The 25,263-nt window shown below is 45.3% G+C and overlaps 1 protein-coding gene across 6 annotated transcripts in view; it reads right to left on the bottom strand.

The window, feature by feature from the left end:
• The window catches only part of col14a1a (collagen, type XIV, alpha 1a), a 273,774-nt gene that overhangs the window by 64,740 nt on the left and 183,771 nt on the right, over positions 1-25,263 (bottom strand). For all 6 annotated transcript variants that reach the window (XM_072261042.1, XM_072261032.1, XM_072261062.1 and 3 more), the window contains 7 exons: positions 23,862-24,008; positions 22,231-22,305; positions 20,891-21,030; positions 19,351-19,474; positions 14,514-14,657; positions 11,682-11,846; positions 4,366-4,404 (listed from right to left, as the gene is read on the bottom strand). In XM_072261042.1, the coding sequence (XP_072117143.1) occupies positions 4,366-4,404; positions 11,682-11,846; positions 14,514-14,657; positions 19,351-19,474; positions 20,891-21,030; positions 22,231-22,305; positions 23,862-24,008 (834 nt within the window). The remainder of the gene's footprint in view (positions 1-4,365; positions 4,405-11,681; positions 11,847-14,513; positions 14,658-19,350; positions 19,475-20,890; positions 21,031-22,230; positions 22,306-23,861; positions 24,009-25,263) is intronic.

Genomic DNA, 25,263 nt, shown 5'->3' with positions numbered 1-25,263 from the left:
TGCCTCCGTAGTTCCCTCTACTGCACTGTAACACTGATACATCTGATTTTAAGCTTCTCTATCTCAAACTGCAGGGTGAATTCTATCATACGATGATCACTGTCTCCTAAGGGTTCCTTTATCTTAAGCTCCCTAATCAAATCCAGTTCATTACATAGCACTCAACCCAGAATTGTCTTTTCCTTAGTGAACATGACCACAAGCTACTTTAAAAAAACATCTTGCAGGCATGCTACAGGATGTTCACTGCCACTGATGGTGGATTTTTAGACATTCATGTTTCAACCTTTCTGGAATCAATTGCCGATGAAGTTCTCCCACACATTTCACCCATACCAAAACTGACAATAAGTTCAGGTGTCAACACAGGCAGAGAAACTGCCCAGTCACTGGGGTTTATTGAGGGAAGTGACTGTGTGGTACCTCTTGAGGTTCATGTTCCAGTTAGTGATAGGAGTAGAAACTCTCAGAAGGCATTCTGTGGCAGTACACCAGGAGTGTCACAGAGATGTACAACACGGAAAGAGAGCTTTCAACCCACCATGTTCATCCTGACTTTCTCAATCACTCACATCAATCCCATTTGCCTGTATAAAATTGCACCCAGTGCTGTCAAACACAGAACAGTATAGCACACACAGGAACAGTCCCTGTTGTCCATGATATCCATGCCAAATTCAATGCCAAATTAAACCAATCCCTTCTGCCTGCACATGCTCCATATCCCTCCAATCCCAGTGTATTGATTTGTCTACTTAAAAGTCTCTTGTATGCCACTATCATACCTGCTCCCTCTACAACCCTTTGCAGGTGTTCAGGCTCCCACCGCTTGGTGTAAAAAAACCTTGCTCCGTACATCTCTTTAAATTCCCCTCCTCCCACCATAAAACTATGCCCTATAGTATCTGACATTTTTCCCCATGGGCAAAAGGTCCTACTGTACCCTATCTGTGAGTCACATAATTCTGTAAACTTCTATACGGAGTCCTCTCTTGCCTCTTTCATAGTCTGGCTAAATGCCTCTTAAACACAATGACTATATCTAACTCAACCAACTCCTCTAGCAAGACATACCAGTTAGTAGAGTGGTGTCACAGCCCACGTCAATAAAACCAAAGGACTGACTGTAGACTTCAGATAGGTAGGACGAGCCAACACACACCAGTCCTCAGAAGTGGAGAGAGTGAGAGATTTCAAGTTCCTGGGTGTCAAGATCCCTGAGGACCTAACCTGGACCGAACATTTCAGTGTAGCTATAAGGAAGGCAAGACAGAGGCTATATTTCATTAGGAATTTGAGGAGATATGGTACGTACTTCCGGTAAGTGATGCTGGAGAGCGAGCTGGTCCAGATGTCATAGGAGCCCATCGTGATATCCGAGGACCCCACTGGGGTGTCGAAGGAGCCTGCTGGGATATTGGAGGACCCCACTGGGATGTCGAAGGAGCCCGTCGGGATATCGGAGGAGATGACCTGGCTGCAGCCTGTGTTGCTGCCCATTACTCAGAAGCATCAAAGTTGGTGAAATATCACTATGGGAAATTGTCCCCTCTAGTTCCGGATAACCCCGTGATAGAAACATGATCTAAATTCCAGTGAGTACAGGCCCCAAACTGCCAAATGCTCCTCATATGTTAACCCCTTCATTTCTGGAATCATCTTCGTGAACCTTCTCTGGACTCTCCCCAACAACATCACATCCTTTCTGAGATATGGGGTCCAAAACTGTTGACAATATTCCAAATGTGGCCTGACTAGTGTCTTATAAATGCTTGGCATTATCTCCTTGCTTTTATATTCTATTCACCTTGAAATAAATGCCAACATTGCATTTGCCTTCTTTACCACAGATTCAGCCTGCAAATTAACTGTCTGGGTCTTGCACGAGGACTCCTAAGTCCCTCTGAACCTCTGATGTTTGAACATTCTCCCCAGTTAGATAATGTTTAGATAATATCCACACTATTGTTCCTTTTACCAAGATGCATTATCATACAGTTCCATCTGCCAGTTTTTTGCCCATTCTTCCAATTTGTCTAAGTCCTGTTGCAATTGCATTGCTTTCTCAGCATTACCTACCCCTCCACATATCTTCGTATCGTCCACAAACTTTGCCACAAAGCCATCAATTCCATTATCTAAATTACTGACAATGTGAAAAGTAGCGGTCCCAATACTGATCCCTGAGAAACACCACTAGTCACTGGTAGCCAACCAGAAAAGGCCCCCTTTATTCCCACTCGCTGACTCCTGCCTATCAGCTATTCCTCTATCCATGCAAATATCTTTCCTGTAACACCACAGGATTTTATCTTGTTAAGCAGCCTCATGTGTGGCACCGTATGAAAAGCCTTCTGAAAATCCAAGTAAATGACATTCACTGCCTCTCTTTTGTCCACCCTGCTTGTTACTTCCCCGAAGAACTCTAACAGATCTGTCAGGCAAGATTTCCTTTTACAAAAACCATGCTGACTTTGACTTACTTTATTATGAGTCTCCAAGAACCTCAAAACCTCCTCCTTAATAATTGACTCCAACACTGAGGTTAGGCTAACTGGCGTATAATTTCCTTTCTTTTGCCTTCCTCCCTTTTTAAACAGTGGAGTGACATTTGCAATCTTCCAGTCCTCTAGGACCATGCCAGAGTCAAATGAATCTTGAAAGATCAACACCAATGCATCTGAAACCTTTTCAGCAACCTCTCTCAGGACTCTGGAATGTAGTCCATCTGGTCCAAGTGATTTATCCACCTGAAGATCTTTCAGTTTGCCTAGCACTTTTTCCTTTGTAAAAGCAATGGCATTCACTCCTGTTCCCCAACACTCACGGACCTCAGGCACACTGCTGGTGTCTTCCACGGTAAAGACTGATACAAAGTACCTATTAAGTTCATCTGCCATTTCTTTGTCCCCCATTACTAACTCACTAGCATCATCTTCCAGTGGTTCAATATCAACTCTCACCTTGTTAACTAATTGAAAAAAAACTTTTGGTGTCCTGCTTTATATTATTGGCTAGTCTGCCTTGATATTTCATCTTTTCTCTTCTTATAGCTTTTGTAGTTGCTTTTTGTTGGATTTTAAAAACTTCCCAATCATCCAACTTCCCACTTATTTTTGCTACCTTATATGACCTTCCCTTGGCTTTTCTGCAGTCTGTAGCATCCTTTGTCATGGACTCAGGTGGGCAGGCTGGGGCTCTGTTTATCTCCAAGGCAACTCCTCAAACAGTGCAGCATTCCCTCAGTGTCCCAGAGAACCACCAGCCAGGATCTTTGTGCTCACAACCCCAGACCAGGACTTCAATGACTCTGAATTGGATACCCTGAACTATGACAGACAGGTTGCACTGATTTAACACACATACATTAGGAAAATAATAAACGCAAGAGATTCTGCGGATGCCGGAAGTTCAGAGCTAAGCACGCAGAATGTTGGAAAAACTCAGCAGGTCAGGCAGCATCTAAGGAGGGGAATGAATAGTTGAAATTTCAGGCCAAGACTCTTCAGGACTGGAAAGGAAGAGAGAAGACACCAAAATAAAAAGGACGGAGGAGGGGGAGGAGTTCGAGCTGGTAGGTGGAAGGTAGGTGGGTGGGAAGGGTAAAGGGCTGGAGAAGAAAGAATCTGACAGAAGAGGAAAGTGGACCATGAGATAAAGGGAATGAAGGAGAAATCAATGTTCATGCCATCAGGTTGGAGACTACCTAGGTGGAATATGAGGTCTTGCTCCTCCACCCTGAAAGTGGCCCTATCATGGCAAAAGAGGAGACCATGGACCGACACGACGGTATGGGAATTGGGATAGGAATTTAAATGGTTGACAACCAAGAAATTCCACTTTTGGCGGATGGAGTGGACATGCTCCACAAAGCGGTCCCCCCAATTTACATTGGGTACCAGCAATGCCGATGAGGAAACATAGGGGACCCCGGATACAGAAATCGACCACAACAGAATTGCAGTTGAGGTGTTGCCTCAACTAGAAGGACTGCTTGGGACTGTGTATGAAGGTGAGGAGGAAGTAAATGGGCAGGTGTAACATTTCCGTCACTTGCAGAGATCTGTGCCACGTGGAAGAATAATTGGAAAGGACGAATGGACAAGGGAAAAGCTTAGGAAAATAATTTTTGTTTAGTTTTATAACTGTGAGAATATATATCCTTGAACAAATTATTGCTTTATAGGTCACCATGGAGCTTTGATTGTGATGCGATCATTTCCAAATGATAGGGAGACAATAAACAATTTCAGCAGAACATCAAAGAGAAATCAAAGGGAAACTCAACAGTCTTCCTCAGTATATGAGTACACCATCGGCTGGAGACCTCCAGTGAATGATGACGTGTCAGCTGATGTCCCTCACCTGCCAGGTTGTTTTCTCCAATGTGGACCATCGGGCAAGCTGGAAGTAGAACAATTACACACGTCAGTGCCAGGAGTCATTCCACAACCCCATTCACAAAGGCTCCTAGCTATCCAAGACACACGGAGCTCACATTCCTGATCACAGACTCCCAAACACATTTACCGGATCCCAAATTCCCAATCACACATTCCAGATTTCAGACACTGGGTCACACATTTTCCACCATAGATTCCAGATCCCACATTCCCACCACAGACATTGGGTCAGCATTCCCAATCACCCACTCCAGATCCCCATTTGGTCACAGACCCTGGATCCCACTTGTTAGGGATTATTTTGGGGTTATGTCAATATAACAGATATCAATAATAAATAAAACAGAAGCACTACACTACAGCAGAGAGAGGAGAGTGAACACATACACAGGCAGCAGGTTCACTTTTGTGATGGAGCATTATTACCTTATGGTTGAGTAAACTTGGACTTTTCTCCTTGGAGTGGCAGAGGATGAGAGGTGACCTGATAGAGGTGTAGGAGGTAATGAGAGGCATTGATCGTGTGGATAGTCAGAGGCTTTTTCCCAGGGCTGAAATGGCTAGCACGAGAGGGCACAGTTTTAAGGTGCTTGGGAGTAGGTACAGAGGAGATGTTAAGGGTAAGTTTTTTTTTCACAGAGAGTGGTGAGTGTGTGGAATGGGCTGCCAGCAACGGTGGTGGAGGCGGATACGATAGGGTCTTTTAAGAGACTCCTGTATAGGTACATGGAGCTTAGAAAAATAGAGGGCTATGGGTAGCCCGAAGTAATTTCTAAAGTAAGTACATGCTCGGCACAGCTTTGTGGGCTGAAGGGCCGGTATTGTGCTGTAGGTTTTCTATGTTTCTATGACATGGGCACAGAGGGCTTTTGTAACCTCAACAGGTGCAGGCATTCAGCACGGGCACCCAATACGAGTACTGCTCAAAGCAGTGAAGTTGCCTGAAGAGGTGGCAGTGATTAAAGTAAGGCTCACCAGAGAAGGAAAAGTAAAGAGCAGAAAAGGAATAAATGAGCAGACCTCAGGGCAAAAAGAGCCGAAGAAGAAAGCAAATCAATAGAAATTGATTTCTGTTGAAATTTGGCACAGAAGGAAAATCTAACACAGCCTATCTAGTAAAACTATATGAGGATGTGGAAGCAGAGGAGAAGGAGAAGTGGAGAAGAGGAGGAACAAAAGAGGGACCAAAGGCATGGGGAAGGAATAGTTGTAGCCCCAGCATGTATTAGGCAGATACTGCTAAAGTTATATCATGGGTCAATGCATCAGGGAAGGCACAATATGGTCCCAACCCTCCAGCAGTCTTGGTGGTGACCAGAGATGGGCAGGGACGTGGAGAAGTTTTGCTGGACATGTATCAGTTGTGCCCAATGTAACCGCGGAGGGATACAAAGGTGCAGCTAGCAAACCAAGGGGGGGCCTAGGAAATCATCCAAATGGACTTAATGGGACCTTGCCAAAAATCAGGGGGAAAGGCTACTGCCTGGTGATCATGGATCACTTCAGCTGATGGGTAGAGGCTTTCCTGACAAGGCATTGTACCACCAGCACGGCGGCATGGATTTCACCTCAGGAAATCCTCCCCAGGGTGGGGAACCCCAGCCCAGGTGGACACCGATCAGTGACCACAATTCACAGGAAATGTGATGAAGGAAATGTGCAAGCTGTTAGGCATTCGACAACGATTCCATGTACTCTGTCACCTTCAGAGCTTTGGAACGGTAGAAAGGATGGACTAAACAATCAAAACTGCCTTAGCTAAACCTATAGACATGGGCTGATGCATTGCCAGGAATCTTGATGGGATTGCGAGCAACCCCAAACTGCCCGATGGGTCTCAGCCTCCATGAATTACTGGTGGGACAAGCAACTCGACTCCCTTACGAAGTGATCACGGATTGCAGTAAACCTTGAACTTTTAGAGATAACATGGCCAGTATGCAAGGAGCCTCTGTAAACAGCTTAAAGTGTTGAAGGGCTGATCGAAATAACAGCATCACCTTGCCAATCAGAGAGAGAGCCAGAGGAAGAGAAGATCATCCTCCCACAGCCAGGAGACTAGGTCATGGTAAGGGAGCTACCTGAAAAGGCTGGGTTCAATTCCAGATCGATAGGACCACAGGCGGTGCTTCTGACAAATGACACCTGTGTCTGTGCGCAGACACGGCGAGGCAGCCAGTGGAAACACTGGACCCAGGTCAAACTGTACGACTCACCTTGTCGCCCTCACAGATAGAACAAGGGATCAAGTCCACCCATTAACAGTGTCATTACAGAGCTTCACCAGCCTGCTGTGTCACATCTGACCACACCTGATGGAAGTAGACCCACAGATGAAAGAAAACGGAGAGGTGAAAGCTGACGGCACAGAGAAAGCATGTCAGCAAACCGTGAATAAAGTGTTGCAGTATACCAGGAACTGCACTCTGTAATGAAGGCTGGTTCTGGGAGATAGGTGATTAGCTGTATAGATCAGAATAGGAAGATATTGGGGAAAATAGACAAGGGGGGATCAGAGTTATGGCAGAGACATCAAGTTCCACAGCCTTGGTGGCAAGGCAGACCAAGAAAGAAGAAATTGTACACAGCATCTGAAGGCAGCCACCCCAACCTGGAATGGGTGTGGACACAAATGACATGGGCTCTTTCAGTCTTCAGGCCAGCAATCAAAACGACAGACCAGGAGGGGGTGCCACCTGGGTGAGATCCAAATGGACATCACTCTAAACCCTCCCGTAGTTCAACTGAAAGGGCTGAAAGACTTGCCAGATTATTCTGACAATCCCCTGTCATGGCATGGAATGTGAACTGTTGCCTATGGCACAGAGTAACTACTGAAGCCACACTCAGGTTGGAGGAACAGCACCTTATATCCTGTCTGGGTAGCCTCCAACCTGATGGCATGAACATTGACTTCTCTAACTTCCGCTAATACCCCACCTCCCCCTCGTACCACATCCGTTATTTATTTATATACACACATTCTTTTTCTCTCTCTCCTTTTTCTCCCTCTGTCCTCCTCACTATACCCCTTGCCCATCCTCTGGTTTTTTTCTCCCCTCCCCCTTTTCTTTCTCCCTGGGCCTCCTGTCCCATGATCCTCTCATATCCCCTTTGCCAATCACCTGTCCAGCTCTTGGCTCTATCCCTCCCCCTCCTGTCTTCTCTTATCATTTTGGATCTCCCCCTCCCCTTCCCACTTTCAAATCTCTTACTCACTCTTCCTTCAGTTAGTCCTGATGAAGGGTCTCGGCCTGAAATGTCGACTGCACCTCTTCCTAGAGATGCTGCCTGGCCTGCTGCGTTCACCAGCAACTTTGATGTTTGTTACTGTTAGCCACTGTTGCGTTTTAGCTCTCAGATATTGAAGGGGCAAAGATAAGGATATGTAGACAGCAATGGACCAGCAGGGAAGGAGGCAACAAGCACATGAATGACAAAGCTGCATTTTAAAGACTGGTTTATATCGAGAGGACAAAAGTATCCAAGAAGAGGATCTGATCAAATTTCTGAAATGTTTTATTGTGGTCTTTTCTTAGTCTTGTAGATACCCAATTAGGGATGATAGAGTAACATCGATGCATATAGGGATGTCATAGGTTAGCAATTGGGGAAGAGATGCAAAGTGAAGGGTATTCTCACTGCCCTATTTAATTAGATAGTCCTTAAAGTTTAGACTTCCTGAGACAGATTGCTGTCTAGGAGTCAAGAGGAAGATATGAGGGAGTATTTTGGAGTTATGTCAATATAATAGATATTAATTCATGCAAGAACCAGTTTTCAGTTTTTATTGTAAATTACAAGCAGTAAACTGCAGATAAAAACCCATAGATAAGGTTTGCATATTCATGACTCCAACATTAAGACAATGGGGTCGTGTTAATTGGCCTGCATCAAACCCGGCAACATGGGCTAAGTTGTTTGCATCATTGTGACTTGAGTTCAAGCTGGCAAACCAGATGGATATTCTCACTTAGCATATCAAATATGGTCACAGGTATAGACAATCAATATTTTTTGTGTAGACAGACAGTTCTGACAACATTAATTTTGGGTGTCTGGCTCTCTGTCGTCAGAAGATTTTCAAATATCTGTGCTAATTATTTTCTCTCAACAAAGGTGTTTGAACCTTCAAAGGTGTTTTATCAATCACTGTAAATATGTACCTCAAAGGAATCATCCATCAAGCCAAAGTATTGAAGTAAGCAACGTCATTGTAACTATTGAAATTGCATTGAACCACCTGCTGCTATCTTTGATCTTAAGGGTATAAAAGTGTGATGTACCTTTGTGTTTATCAGCCTCTACCAAGAGCGTCTCCAGAATGAAGCTTGCTTGTTGTGATGAATAAAGATCGGGGACTTCAATCACAGTCACAGCACCATTTTCCAATCATGACGCAGATTCACACATTCCAAATCCCAGACTCTTTTTTTTAATGCATTCCCAATCATGGGATTTCTGATTAGACACTCTGATTTACACAATCTGAATCATAGAACAGGTATCATGGGCTATCCAATCATGGGATTCCCAATCATAGCCCTGAAGGTGAACTGAAACTGAGAGACTGATGGATGTAAATACTTGGCAATATACTCAGTGATGATATACTGTGACAGTCGAATAATTGAGATTTTCATTCGACATCCCTCAGTCATTTCTGCACCTGACGTGCACCACGTTGATCAGGGTAAACTATAGGTAGCATACCCCAGCTATCAACCACTCTCTGTGTAAAAGTCTGTCTCTCAGATCCCCTTTAAAACTCTTTACTCTCATCTTAAGATTTGTGGCACTGAATACCATTATTCCCTCAGGACTAATCACCAAAATCTGGGTATCTGTACCTCCCTCTGCAATTGGATCCTCCACTTCCTCATCAGGAGAGCAGTCAATGTGGATAGGCAATGATATCTCCTCCACGCTGACAACACAGGTGCAGCTCACAGAGATGCCCATCTCTCACAGAGCCCACTGCTCTACCCTCTCTACAGTCATGATTATGTGGGTAAGCACAGAACAAATGTTTCCATAAATCCAACACTGACAATAGTAGTGTTGGTAGAATCTCAGATGGCAACAAGGTGGTGTACAGGAGTGAGCTGGGTCAGCTGGCCGAGTGGTGCCACAACAACAACCTTGCACTCAAAATGTCAGCAAGACCGAGGAACTGATTGTGGACTTCAGGAAGGGGAAGTCGGGAGAACACACACCAGTCCTCATGGAGGGGTCAGCAGCAGAAATGGTGAGCAGCTTCATGTTCCTGGGTGTCAGCATTGCAGAAGGTCTATCCTGAACGCAAAAGCATGCCAGTAGCTCTACTGTGTTAGCAATTTGACAATCTGCCCATCTACCCTATCTATGGGATCCAAGACTAAGTTTGCCTCAAATGGTTATGGCACCTGTGAAAGGAGAAACGGTGTCCCAGACCACTGGTCACACAACATAGCAGGAAAACCCTTGAGTGAGTGTGCAGCCTTTCCCAAGAGAGTTCTGCCGAAGCTGGGAGCATCGTCAGAACAGGATCAGCAATAAAATAGCACATGTGAACCATAGAATCTGGATCAAATTAAGTGTCTTCCACAGGGAACACTGGATGAAACACTTTGCATTGCTGAGATGGGGTGATATTATGTTTGGAGATAAGATCCAGTCTGGAAACCGGAAGGGGGAACACGGCACAGCATGTGGACGGGAGGGTGACCCACGAGACCAGCAGTGAGGGTATGAGAAAGTTGGACTATCAGCTGTGTGTGAGCATCACTCAGAACCCAGAGTCAGCTCGCCAAGCAGTGAGGCACACTGAACTAGTCGCAAGACAAGACGCCTCACTGAGAGGGAGGGAGAGTTGAGAGCAAAAAGGTATAATGACCATTGACAGTTCCGCCACAAATCACTGAACTGGGAGGCCAGTCTGAAACTCATACATATAAGCAGCAAGGGTTATATGGAGGAACTCAGCAAATAATGCAGCATCGATGGAGGGAAGTGGACAGTGAATGTTTTGGGTCAGGACCCCTAACCCTGCACTATTTCTATCTGCTACCCAAGATTCACAAATAAGACTGCCCCGGTAGGCCCATTATTTCTGCTTGTTCCTGCCCTTTATAGAACCTCTCCACCACGGCAAAGGCTCATCTCTGCTACCCACAACCTACCTGTTGACAAATCTGACCAGAGTCATTAAGAGAGACTAGAGAATGGAAGCCATGCCCCTTATCAGCCATGTGAATTTTGTATCTAAAGAAGGTGTGCTGGTCTAGAAAAGGTTCACAAGAATGACCCAGGAATGAAAGGTTTAACGTACAAGGTGTACTTGATGTCTTTGGGCCTGAGCTCAGGATGATGGGGATTCTGAAACCTCCTGGATACTGAGTGGTCTGGATGAAGTGGGCATGGAGAGGGTGTTTCAATCACTAGGAGTCTTGGATACGAGGGCACTGCCTCAGAATAAAGGGACATCATTTTAAAGCTGAGATGAAGAGCAATGTTCTCAACCAGAGGTAGGTGAATCTGTGGAATTTGATGCTGCAGAGGGCTGGGGATGCCAAGACATTAGGTGTGCTCAAGGTAGAGATTGATAGGTTTTTGATTAGTAAGGGGTTTAAGGGTGATGGAGGGAAGACAGGAGAATGGAGTTGAGAAAAAAAATCAGCCATGATTGAATGGTGGAGCAGACTCGATGGGCCAAATGGTCTAATTTTGCTCCTAGAACTTACAGTCGTGTGACAGATCTAGCCCTAATTCGAGGTGCCCACAGAACACCTTGACCAACAAGATGGACATCAGGCACTGAATGAGTGAAGGCTTTCCACCATAGTGGACAGGGTGCATGGAGCTCCAGAAGAAAGCTTTAGAGACACCCTCATAAACTTATTGGTCCCCTTAATGCAGCGACAATGCACTTTAAACTTCAGACTCACCGACAGGTAATAAATCAACTGAATTCCAATGAAGATTTGGTCATCTCCAGATCTGACTAACCTTGAATTTCCATCACTTTACCACAAGCAGTCGTGTCTTCAGCTGGGTCCCAAGTTCTGGCATTTCCCCACCAATTCCCTTCAGCAGTCTGCCCTCAGAATTTCCCTGCAGATCCCCTCCCTCAAACTCTCCTTCCCACATGAACCCTTTTGCCCTAAAAACCTCCTTATACAGCTCAACTTCAGTTTTAACTTAGTGGTAGTGCAGTGCTCCCCACAGGATATTAAAATGCTGGAGGAGCTGTGGAAGTAAAGATTGTTATTATTAAAATGTTTAGTCACAGGGACTCACTTGCAGAGGCCGTCTCACAGACAAAGGTGACAAGCTCATCCTCAATCTTCTTGAAGGCGTCAAAATCGTCCACGAAGAAGGCATGCCTGTTGCTGGGTTTGTTTGCAATGCTGATAAGCTCTGTGTAATCAGCATCAGCGACGCCAACTGCAAAGATACTGTACCCTACAGCAGAAGGAGAAAAGGAGGAGGGGAGTGTGTTAATCTCATGTGATCCTGGAAGGACTGGACTAAAGCTGGTTCACTCACACTCCCCTCCCCACACCCCATCCCTTGACCTTGTCAGTCTCAAAAACACCATCCAGATGGGCTTAAGACATACATGGGTCAAGGTACCACAACTATGGGAACTTCCATTTTAATTGCAATACAGAATGCTCCTGGTCATATTACAGTCTGTATATGGGTTTTCACAGCTCAGACACAGGCCACTCAGTCCAAGGGCTCCAATGCTGGTGATTCTGTCCCACAACAGCCCCCTTACATCATTTCCATTTCTTTCCACTATTTCTCCCCAGTACGTTTCTTTCTCTTTAGTGTATCTGCATTAATTGCCTCAAAACACTCAACGTCAGAGGGGCTTTGAAATAGTGGTACTCAACATAAATTAACTCTCAATTTGTCAATCAGGAGAACACTGACTCCATGGACCTTGCCTCTGATTTTATCCTCAGCTATCTAAAACAGCCTGCACTCAGGAGCTCTCATCTCCATGCACCATCGTAAACACTTTGATTGCCCCACCCCTCCCTCCGGTTCCCCCAGTCTGAATGAGTGCAGAGCCAGTCCACTCATCAAGTGCCCGTCCTGATACTATTGAAGCATCTCCACCAGATTTCTCATTTGCAACCACCATTCGAGTTTCCTCCGATTCATTTTTAGCCACTTCAATAAAAAGTACTCAGGTTTTAGTCATTTCCTTTATAGAGAAAAGTTTCTTAGTGTTTAGCCTCTTTACATCCCTCAGTTTTGTGCATCTCTATCTGCTCTCCCCTCAAACTCCGCTGCTTTCCCACCTGATCCCAATGACCAGTGTCCAATGGCCTATCGATCCCAACATTGAATATTCTTGATGACTACACATCCCCAGCGAGATCCAGAGATCAAGCAACACAGATCAAAGTTGCTGGTGAACGCAGCAGGCCAGGCAGCACCTCTAGGAAGAGGTGCAGTCAACGTTTCGGGCCGAGACCCTTCGTCAGGACTAACTGAAGGAAGAGTTAGTAAGAGATTTGAAAGTGGGAGGGGGAGGGGGAGATCCAAAATGATAGGAGAAGACAGGAGGGGGAGGGATGGAGCCAAGAGTTGGACAGGTGATTGGCAAAAGGGATATGAGAGGATCATGGGACAGGAGGCCCAGGGAGAAGGAAAAGGTGGAGGGGGGAGAAATCCCAGAGGATGAGCAAGGGGTATAGTGAGAGGGACAGAGGGAGAAAAAGGAGAGAGAGAAAAAGAATGTGTGTATATAAATAAATAACGGATGGGGTACGAGGGGGAGGTGGGGCATTAGCGGAAGTTAGAGAAGTCGATGTTCATGCCGTCAGATTGGAGGCCACCCAGACGGAATATAAGGTGTTGTTCCTCCAACCTGAGTGTGGCTCCATCTTTACAGTAGAGGAGGCCGTGGATAGACATATCAGAATGGGAATGGGACGTGGAATTAAAATGTGTGGACTCCCTTGAAAATTCGTTTCCCCCCCCCCATCCCTCCCCACTGATCTCCCTCCTGGCACTTATCCTTGTAAGTGGAACAAGTGCTACACATGCCCTTACACTTCCTCCTTTACCACCATTCAGGGCCCCAAACAGTCCTTCCAGGTGAGGCGACACTTCACCTGTGAGTCAGCTGGGGTGATATACTGCGTCTGGTGTTCCTGATGTGGCCTTCTATATATTGGCAAGACCCGATGCAGACTGGGAGATCGTTTCGCTGAACACCTACATTCTGTCCACCAGAGAAAACAGGATCTCCCAGTGGCCACACATTTTAATTCCACGCCCCATTCCCATTCTGATATGTCTATCCACGGCCTCCTCTACTGTAAAGATGAAGCCACACTCAGGTTGGAGGAACAACACCTTATATTCCGTCTGGGTAGCCTTCAATCTGATGGCATGAACATTGACTTCTCAAACTTCCGCTAATGCCCTACCTCCCCATCGTACCCCATCCGTTATTTATTTATATACACACATTCTTTCTCTCACTCTCCTTTTTCTCCCTCTATCCCTCTGACTATACCCCTTGCCCATCTTCTGGGATTTTTCCCTCCCCTCACCCTTTTCCTTCTCCCTGGGCCTCCTGTCCTATGATCCTCTCATATCCCCTTTGCCAATCACCTGTCCAGCTCTTGGCTTCATCCCTCCCCCTCCTGTCTTCTCCTATCATTTTGGATCTCCCCCTCCCCCTCCCACTTTCAAATCTCTTACTAGCTCTTCCTTCAGTTAGTCCTGACGAAGGGTCTCGGCCTGAAACGTCGACTATACCGCTTCCTAGAGATGCTGCCTGGCCTGCTGTGTTCACCAGCAACGTTGATGTGTGTCGCTTGAATTTCCAGCATCTGCAGAATTCCTCGTGTTTGCAGAGATCAACAGCTGTCTGAGTGAAGAAATTTACCATCTCGGCTGACCTCTTATCTTTAGCTATTGCCCCTGGTTTGAGGATCTATTGCTTGTCACCATCCACCCTATCCATCCCTACAGAGCCTTTCACATCACAACGATGCCAATCCCCAGCCCCCTAAAAAAAAAGTGATCAAAATTCCCACTGAACCAAGCCTACGTCATTCTGAACATTCAATTGCAATTTCCAGAACATTCCCTCCCCATTACCATCCATCTGCATCTCTTGGGAAATCTTCTCAACTTCATCTTGGGATCGACCATCCGTGATGACCACCAAGACATTGGGGATGCCTCTCTGCAATCCTGCCTCGACTGTGAACACGGAATCCCTGGCATGTTTTATGGCTTTACCTGAACGTTAAAATAAACGTAGGTTAATTAGTTCATTAGAATATATGCCATGCTGTGCAACAATCTAACCAATCCCATATACCTGCACATGAGCCATTCCCTGCCTGTCAATGGAGCTGTCTAAATGCCTTTTATGTTTTGCTATCACACCTGCCTCCGTCACCTCCCCTGGCAGTGCATTCCATACACCTAACACTAAACACTTGATATGTAATTCTCCTTTAAACGGTGTGTCTCTCAACATAAAGCTGTGCCTTCCTGTGCTTGCAGTTCCACCCTGGGGGGAAAGACTCTGCTCTGACACAGGAGGCGAGAGACGCTGTGATCTGAGATTAGCTTTATTTGTGCTTCGAAACACACAGTGAAACGTGGCATTTACATCAATATCCGACACAGTCCGAGGATGGGCTGGGGGGCAGCCTGCAAGTATCGCCATGCTTCCGGCACCAGCATAGCTTGCTGACAACTCACTAACTCTCACCACACGTCTGGAACGTTGCAGGAGGCTGGAACACCCAGAGGAAAGCCACACAGATTTGAGGAGAACACACAACCTGCTCACATTCAGCAGTGGGAATTGAACCCCGATCTTGCAGGCTGTAAGACATTGCACTGGCCACTACATCACCACGCCACCTGATCTGCCGGAGGGACTCTGCGGATTCTGTACAAGGAGAGGAACTGCTGACTTTTTGCAGGGTCAAGATCCTGCATGAGTTGAGAGGGAAGATGGCCTGTACAAAGACGAGATGCCAGAGTTGAGTGATGGACCGAAGGATGGTGGGGGTGAGGTTCAGGTTAACTGACAGTAGACTGAATCAGGGAGGGGAGGGGCGTAATGACATTCAGAGACAGAGGCAGAATGCTTGTTGCTCCAGATTCCAGCATCTGCAGTCTCTTCTGTCTTTGTGGATTCCAGACTACTCTTTGTTGTTCAAAATATATTTATTCTCAAAGTATGTGTACCATACACTGTACAACTTTGAGATTCGTCTTCTTGCAGGCAACCACAAAACAAAGAAACACAATGGAACCCGCTGAAATAAATCCCACACAACGAAGGCCGTCAAACAGCCACTGTGCAAAAAAAGACAAATCCTGCAGACAATAAAAAAGTAAACAAATAATACACACAGCATGAACCGCAGAGTCTCCAAAAGTGAGGTCACGGTCACGGAGCCAGTTCAGTGCTGAAACAAGTAAAGCTCTCGGAGTAGAGAGCTAAACACCTGTTCATCTTTCACCCTCGGCCTTAACCTTTTTTAAATCTGGCTTGGTGCTTAAATCAGCTAAACATCAGTTTGTTTTCCACTCTCGGGCCTGGATACTGCTGCGTCCGTCTGGCTCCAAGTTTCAAAATGGCCACTGTGGAGAGTCCAGTTCACTGGATCCTTCAGGTACCCCCCCCCAAAAAAAGCCAGGTCCTACAGATGGTTCAAAAGCACATCTCCCAAAGGGAAATTACAGGCTGTGGATAGCAGTGATCTTAGTCCAGACGAAGTGTAATTAATAGAATAGTTTTTAGTTTTGTGTGCTGCCTACAAAACGCTGGCTTATCTCGCCAGCACCATCTTGTTAACACCCAACTAAATTTTACTGGAATCTACAATCTAAACTCTATGATTTATAAAGCACTTCATTAAAGAAAGATATACAACCTAATATCACCTCTTCCGCCGGCAACATGCTTGCTGCATGAGACCACATATGGTATTTGTAATTATAACCCAAGTATGGGTTCACGTTCACTTCAAGCTCTGTTATGCTTGCTTGTTTCAGCAAGCCCTGGCGATTTTAATTCTCAAATATCCTATCCTGCTGATTCAGTGAGAATGATGTAAAGTTTAAACTATGATTGCCTCTGAGCTTTCACTCGCTGATTATAGTGCTTTATTGAAAGAGGAGATCAGGAACCCTGGGGCAAGCTTCTGATAATATCTGTTTGAGTCTTTTGTACAGTGTGACCGCACATCCCTCCCACATGTACAGAATCAGCTCTCTTTTCACTGCTAGCTGCTTTCCTTTAACCACTTCAATTTAATGGACGTTTTTAACTCTTTTACACTGCTGAACAATCTCACCCAGAAAATGCTGATCAACAGTTCTGCCTCTGCCACACTGTTTTGCTCTCAGGTAGATGTGAAATTGATTATAAATTTCTGTCTTTGATTAAGAATACAACAATTCAAATGCACAAAAATAGCAGCACATGGTCCCCCCTGCAGAGATAAAAGTTATTTAAAGTTCTTTGATAACTTCGATATGAAGTTCTTTGATAGCGTGCTTTCACGCCTTTGTTTGGTGATGGCGTGCAATCCTTTATATCAAGCGGGCTGGAGTGTAGAGGAGTAGTTGCACGTCCATCCTCCAGGTATGCCACACTTTGTGGCTCCAGAAGCATCCCCGGGAAGAAAGAAATTGTTGACATTTTGGGCCAAGACCTGGCATCAGGGCTGCGATGTTAGCTCAAAAAAGCAAAGTGGCAATAAGAACGATTCTGAGCTGATGGCTGGGCTGAGGATAGGTGTGAGATAACTGTCAGGTATCAGTAGGTAGTGGAGGTGCGCGGAGGTGGAGTTGGCAGACCGTGACAGGTGAATGATAGATGGAGGCAGACAAAGAGAGAGAAAAAAGAAAAAATGCAGATGGAGTAAGGTGGGCGGAGGGTGGGGCGGTTCTGTGGAGATGGGAGACAGCTGCTGGGGTGAGATTAACAGGAACAGCAGCCAGGAGATTCTGTAGATGCTGGAAATCTTGAGAAACACACAAAATGCTGGTGGAACTCAGCAGGTCAGGTGGCATCTAATGAGGGGAATAAAGTGTCAACATTTTGGGCACGGAAGGGTCTCAGCCCTTCACGTTGACAGGGATACCATGCTGGATTCTGGTGAATACCATGAGGGGAGTGGGGAGAGGTGATTGACAGTTGAAGCCAGTTGGGAGAGGGCTGTGGTAACCTGTGTGTAGAATTGGTGGATGGAGGAGGAGAAAGGAATAAAGATGAGTGAAGTGTTCAGCACAGCATTGTGGGCCGAAGGGCCTTTATTGTGCTGTAGTTTTTCTATGCTTCTAAGTGGCTTTGGGGGAGGGTGGAAAGAGAGACAAAAATGGGAGGAATATCCGTCACAGACTTCCAACTACACCCCCCACCACACTCCTGGCACGACCTGCCTGTTATCCTAGACCTGTCCTCAGTCCACCAATCACTCCAGAATCCGTTCTCACCACTCCCCGTTCTCTTTCTAGGCTGGCCATCTTGCCTCTCTACTCCCAGCCCTGAGGGTAGGCCTAAATGATTGACAATTCCTTTCCACCCACCAAATTTCTCCAGCAGATTGTGTGTTGCTCCAGATTGCAACATCTGCAATCTCTCAGATTCAAATAATATCCTGGTTAGAACACCCTTATGAAGTATATATTGCCCCTGGAGGAAACAGAGTATAGATCTACCATAATCACAGGACAGTTCCTCTTGTGAGAGAATCTAGAATGAGGGACTGTTGTTTAAAAATAAAGTGTTGCCTATTTAAGACAGAAATGGTGAATTATTTTCTCCAAGGATCATCAATTTTTAGAACTCTTTTCCAAAAGATGGTGGAAGCAGAGTCCTGGCGCATCGTGAACAGTTTTGGTCAGCTTGTTACAGGAAAGATGTCATTAAGCAAGAACAAATATAGAGAACATGTACGAGGATGTTGCCTGGCCTTGGAGGGGAGGTCAGGTAAGATTAGGACTTTGTTTCTTGGAATGTGGGAGATTGGAAAGAGGTATACAAGATCATGAGGCCTAAAACAGGGTGAAAGCACATGGTCTGCTTCCCCCAGGGAAAGGGTGCTTAAGGGAGGGCAAAAGGCTTAAGATCAGAACTGAAATATTTAAAAGGGGCAACAAGGGGAGGTTCTTCACACAGAAGGTTGTGTGCATTTGGAGTGAGCTGCCAGAAACAGTGACTTAGGCAGGCACATTAGCAACACGTTTAAGCCATCTACATAAGTATATGGATAAGAGGGGTTTAGATGGCTATGGGCCGAACACAGGCTGACGGGACTAGCTCACTGGGCAAGCCTGTCGATATGGACAAGTTGAGTCAAAAGGCCTATTTCAATGGCTTATGACTGGGACCGGGACTGTGACAGCAGAGGCAGATTGATAAGCAAGGCTGTGAAAACTTACGAAGGGTTCCAGCCCAAAACGTTGACTGATCATTTCCACGGATGCTGCCCGACCTGCTGAGTTCCTCCAGCGTGTTGTCAGTGTTGCTTTAACCCCATTAAGTCTTTGGAATGTGGGAGGAAACCAGAGCACTTGGAGGAAACTCACACTATCATGGGGAGAACATACACACTCCTTACAAACAGCGGCAGAATTGAATCTGAGTCACAGGTGCCGTAATAGTGTTACACTAACTGCTACACTACTGTGCTGCCTCAGTGTTAACATGAGTCACCATGTCCAGCAGTGCTTACAGCTGACAAGCATTGCTTCTAAGCTACATACCCACTACACTGCTTGGAGTCCCAGTTTCTGCATTGCTCCTTAAACTACATGCAATGAAATGAGCATGATTGTGCAAAAAAATGCATGATTTATTTTGTTTACGTACAAATATTTGCACATATCCATGCAGTGCATAATTTTAGCGCAAGTTTTCTTTTCCCCGCAACATTGTATGTTTATCCCCCAAAGTCTGTACCTGTCTTTGTGTTTCCACCCTTGTACCTAATGCGTTGGATAGCTTGGAGGAGCCTCTCTTTGTCATTGTACGTGTTAAGTTGAAATTCTGTTCTGGGATCATCACTGAACTGAACGATCGCAACCTGTTAAAATTCAAAGGTTAAACTTCATATCAGTAAAGCACAATATTTATATACCATGTTATAATGAACTGAACAGTTTTCCTTGCTGTGCGGGGTCAACAGGCTGAGGAAAGAAATTTGTCAATAAAATCTCTTAACAATGTACAACCCAGTTTCTCATCAAATCAATCCTCACATCAGCAGACGGGACATCTAATATTTACAGGGAGCTGAGGTGACAGGATCTCTCCTCCATGGAGTCCATGGGTTGGGCAACATGTAGACAGGAGCAATGCTACAGGCTTATTGCCCTATAACACAGAACAAAGCCATTTGGCCCATTAAGTCTGTGATATCTCACAGATCAAACCCCTGCTCCCTTTAGTTTTTCCTATAAACTTATTCTCTCCACATTCCCATGCCAAGTACACTTGGGGGCATCATATAACAACCAATGAAAGCATCAGTTCACATCTTCAGAATGTGCCAGGATGCTGGGGCACCCATGGAAAACCCAAGCAGTCACGGAGAACGTACAAACTCCACAGTCAGCATTGGAGGTCACAAATAAACCAAGGTCACTGAAGCTGTGAGGTTGCAAGGCCACTGGGTCAATTTGAGCTAAATCAGAAATTTTGGTCATTTGGTTCATTATTTGGACATGTATTGAGGTAGAGTGGGAAAAAAAACTTTGATTTGCACCCATCTATATAGTTCACTTCATCACATCAGTGCACTGAGATAGCACAAGGGAAGGAAATTACGGAATTCAGAATAAAGTGTTACAGTTACAGAGAAAGCGCAGGGCAGGTAGACAGTAAGGTGTAGGGCCATAACAAGGTAGATTGTCAAGTCAAGAGTCATCTTATCATACTAGGGGACCATTGAATAGTCCTATAACAGCGGGATAGAAGCTGTCCTAGAATCTGGTGGCACATGCATTCAAGCTTTTGTATTTTCTGCCCTATAGGAGAAGAAAATGTGTTGGGGGGGGGAGGGTTCTTTGATCAGGTTGGCTGTTATACCAAGATAGCAAGAAGTGTAGACAGTGTCCATTGAGCAGTAGCTGCTTTCTGTGATCTGCTGATCATTTTAAGCCTAAGAAAGGAATCAGATTGTAATTTTTACTGGAAATTTATATTCTGTATGACGTCTGTACCTCATGCTGCTGCAAGTTTTTCCATTGTATCTGTAGCTTACTGTACTTGTGCAGTAAAACTTGACTTCATTCAGTGGGAATGAACAGGCACAGACAGAATGGGCCAGCTGCCACTAGAGCCAATGCATTTGATGATTCAAAGCCTGGTGCTGCTGTGGTGCAGGAAGAATGTGGAGAGACCTTGTTCTTCTCGGCAATCCAATAGTCACCAAGGCACCGCCTAGTCCAAGTCCCTACCTAGTCAAGCACAAGGCCCAACTCCCCCAGCCAGTGCTCACCTGAGTCCCCTCTGGGCCGATCTTGTTCAGAGCTCCAATTGTGTTGTACAGGAAGCCGATGATCTTGACGAAGTTCTCATCCCCAATGCTCCACGAGCCATCCACAAGGAAGACTAGATTTGCTTTGGCAGCTTTGCAAACTGCAGCCATAAGAACAATTAGAAGTTGTCCAAAATAAAAGGCAGTTGTTTACTTTAAGACATGAACTAGCATGGAAAGTGCTCGGAGTGTACTTACACCCACCCTCTGTATCTAAGCCTCATTTCCTCCCACCTTAAACTTAAGCTTTAATAACCTGGACAAGAAAAGTCTATCAATATCACTTTTGAGAACATCTATCAATTCCCAGCTTCACAACTTTTCTTGAGGAGAGAGTTCTAGATTTTCACTGCCTCTGAAGGAGGGATTCCCAACACCAGTCCAAAGCAGCCTCTCTGGAACTTTCTAGCACATTGTCTGAATTCCCTTTCCCACACAGTTTCTTTCCTCACCAAATCTACTATATATATATATATATATATATATATATATATATATATACACACACACACTTAATATATCAAAAGCTCTACATGAATAATCGATTAGTGTCATTCTAAACCATTGCAGCAACTAACAGCATGGCCATTAGCTAAACAAATTTGCATAAAAGGATTAAAACATAATATAGTACAGGAACAGGCCCTTTGGCCCACGATGTCCTGCTACACTAATTAGGTCAATGGCACCCAGCCCCTTCCTCCTGTACATGATCTATATCTCTCCGTTCTCTGCATATTCATGTACCTATCTAAGAGCCTCTTAAGTGCTTCTATTCTGGCTCCAATACCAACTCTGGAACTGCATTTCAGGCATCCACCACTCTGTGTTAAAAAATCTACTCCACACATCTCCTTTAAATTTACCCCCTCTCACCTTAAACACATGCCCTCTAGTGTTAGACATTTCAACCCAGGGAAAAAAGACACCAGCTATCCATCTACACTTTGCGGATTTTTATAAATTTTTCTCAGGTCTCCCTTCAGCCCTCACCTCTTTGTTCGCCAGTTTGTCCAGCCTCCCCGTACACTGCATGCCCTCTAATCCAGCAAGCAACCTGGCAAACTCACTCTGCGCCCTCTCCAAATTTCCACACCCTTCCTGTAATGGGGCAACCAGAACTGAACGCAATTAACTGGAAAATCCATTCACAAGATAGGGTAAGAGCCACACAGAGTGGTATGGGAAGAGGTTAAAGCTCCCATGGTACGGTCAGTCATGAGCTTTTTCTTGAACAAAAGCCCTGTAGATAATCTTATTCATTGCCCTCTGCACAGGTGAATTTTTAACTTTGGTCTTACCCTCCCGGGCTGGTGGAATGGTTGGCAGCGGGACAGTTGTTGGAGGAGAAGTTGGTGGCTCCGTCGGAACAGGAACTAAACCAAAAGAAAGAGACAGTGACAGCAAAACTTACTCCCCACACGTAGGAAAGCCAAGCACTCACCAACACGCAGAAGATTGAATGCAATAAGGGAGAATCTACCTGGATCTCCTACAGCAACAACTTGCATTTACATAGTGCCTTTAGCAAAGGAAAACACCCTGAAGTTCTTCACCCAAGTGTAATTAGAGAAAATACTTCAAAGTCTCATAAGTACTGGGTAGCACAATGGTTAATGTCACTGCCTCACAGCTAAAGTGACGATAGTTTAATTCTGACTTTTGATGCTGTGTGACATTTGTGACCATTTGGGCTTGCCCCTGTTGGTCGGCTAATTGGCCACTGTAACTTGCCCCTAGGGTGCAGGTGAGTGGTGGGGATGGAGGGAACATGGGAAAAATACAATGGGATTAGTGTAGGATTAATGTAAATAATTTTGCCGAGGAATTTGGAAGGTGAGGCAGCAGAGGGGAAAGAAATTGTCAATGCTTCACAGTGAAACCCTGCGTCAAGACTCCACTAACCAGCTGAGATCCTCTGGCAGACTGACTGCTGCTCCAGATCCCAGCATCTGCACTCTCTGGTGTCTCCAATGTAAATAGCTGTTCGATGGCCAGCATGGACGCAATGTGCTGAAGGGCCTGTTCCCCTACTTTGTGACTGCGTTGGATCAGCTGACCAAAGGTTTGATCATAGAGCTGGACTACAAGGAGCACCGTAAGGGGTAAGATAAAGCACAGATGTTTAGGGAAGGAATTCCAGAATTTAGAACCTTGACAGCTAATGGAAGAGTCAGTAACGCTGGGGCGACTAAATTCAGAGATGACCAGTACAGGAGGCCAGAGGAGTGGTTGAAGTTGCATAGAAAATAGGATGGATAGAAATGGGGTGTAAGGACTATAAATGGTGGGTGTGAAATTTTATGCCAAGGGATTGCTGGATGAAGAGCCTATGAGAGGCAGTGAGCCCTGGGTTGAGAGGTGAGTGGACTAATGTAACTAGGACCAAGACCTGAGAAGAGAAACTACTGGAAATACTCCTCAAAAAGTACCTCCAGAGGCAGAAATACCTGCCCTATAGCCTTCCACTAGTAATGAAGCGGGATAAGGAGATATTGACATGAAAAATGTCCTGATTCTGTCTCTACAGATTCTGCTTGGGCTATTGGTTGCTTCTGGATCCACAGCTTCACAGCGTGGGCAGCAGAATTTGAGGGGAGTTCTAGATGCTGTAAGTGACAGTGGAAATGCAAAATAAGTCAATTTCCACAGCTTACAGGGAAATAATGGCATATAACTGGTTGAACACTGGATTTGACATGCACAGTCTTGTCCTGATAGATTTTCTTTCAAATCATGAAATTCACATTGTATTAAGTCACAGTGGATATATAGTTCTTCGATTTTCTGTCAGAAATTTAGACCAGTACAAACTTGAGCTCAAACGTTACCTGAAATGTTGCCTCTAATAACACGAAAGGCAAGAGGCTTTACGCTTGGTAGGCCAAGGAATGAAAGCAGAGAGTGAAGGTGAGGGTAAGTGGCTGCTTACTTGTTGTTTCGAGTATGCTCACGGCCGGTCCCTCTATCTCCTGCAGCTGGGCGTGTACACTGATCTTGTACTTGGTGTTTGGAATAAGATCATAAAAGCAGTGACGAGATGTCCCTCCATCAACAATCACTTCTTCCTTCCTTCCACCTGGAAGTTCCCAAGAGGAATAATTAGTTATTGGTCATTTATACAATCATGGTGGGGAGTTAAGGGCAGAGCCATTTCAACCAATTTGTGCTTGTGATGTGATTGGCTACATGGTGCCTGAATTAAAGGATTGACTTGACATTGAAGCCGACTAAAGAAAAACAAACATTTCTTCAAACCCACTCCCGTAAAATGATGTGGAAATTCTTGACTTAACAACCCAGTAGCCGATGAAGCAATATGACTGGCTGGGCCAGCACAGTGCTTACTCAGACAGGGTTAATTAATTCTTGTTCTTGTGGATATTTTTCTTGCATTTTCCCAGAGCATATTTTGGCCATGGTCAGATCATAGAATCATAGAAATCTGCAGCACATTACAGGCCCTTCAGCCCACAATGTTGTGCTGGCCATGTAACCTACTCTAGAAACTGCCTAGAATCTCCCTACCGCTTAGCACTCCATTTTTCTAAGCTCCATGTACCTATCTAAGAGTCTTTTAAAAGACCCTGTTGTATCCCCCTCTACCACCGTTGCTGGCTGTGCATTCCATGCATCCACCACTCTCTGTGTGAAAAACTTACCTCCGACAGCCCCTCAGTACCTGCTTCCAAGCAAAACTACACCCCCTCGTGTTGGCCATCTCAGCCCCGGGAAAATGCCTCTGGCTATCCACACAATCAATGCCTCTCATCATCTTGTACACCTCTATCAAGTCACTTCTGTGTATGGATTTTTACATTCCTTTGAATTGGAATTGGATGAGTTTAAAGAAATTTAACTCATGGGCAGGTGTGTGAAGAGTCTCCAGTCCCTCAACACACTTCAGTTTTAAAGACACTTCTCCTCCACATTGATCAAGCTTCACCACACCAACACATTATGACTACAATGCACGAGTTACCAGTTTCTGCATGTGGAGGGTCTTGACCCAAACCGTTGACTATCCATTCCCTCCCATAGATGTTGGCATAGGTACCAGCAGAACAAAAAAGCATCTCATTGATTTCAGGAAGGGAGCTGTGCACACACCTTTGTCCCCCTCAATGGTGCTAAGTTTGGGAGGGTTGAAAGCTTCGAGTTCCTAGGAGTGAACATCACCAATAGACTGTTTTGGTCCGACTGCATAAATGTGATGGTCTATAAAGGACACCAGCTCTTCTATTTCCTCAAGAGGCTGAAGAAATTGTGCATGCTCCCTTTGACCCTGACCGACTTTTATTGATGCAGCAGAGAAAACATCCTATCTGGATGCA

The sequence above is a fragment of the Mobula birostris genome, chromosome 1 (genome assembly GCF_030028105.1).
Source record: "Mobula birostris isolate sMobBir1 chromosome 1, sMobBir1.hap1, whole genome shotgun sequence".
NCBI lineage: Eukaryota > Metazoa > Chordata > Chondrichthyes > Myliobatiformes > Myliobatidae > Mobula > Mobula birostris.
The sequence above is the reverse complement of the archived record's forward strand: the minus strand, read 5'-3'. Positions and strand labels throughout refer to the sequence as shown.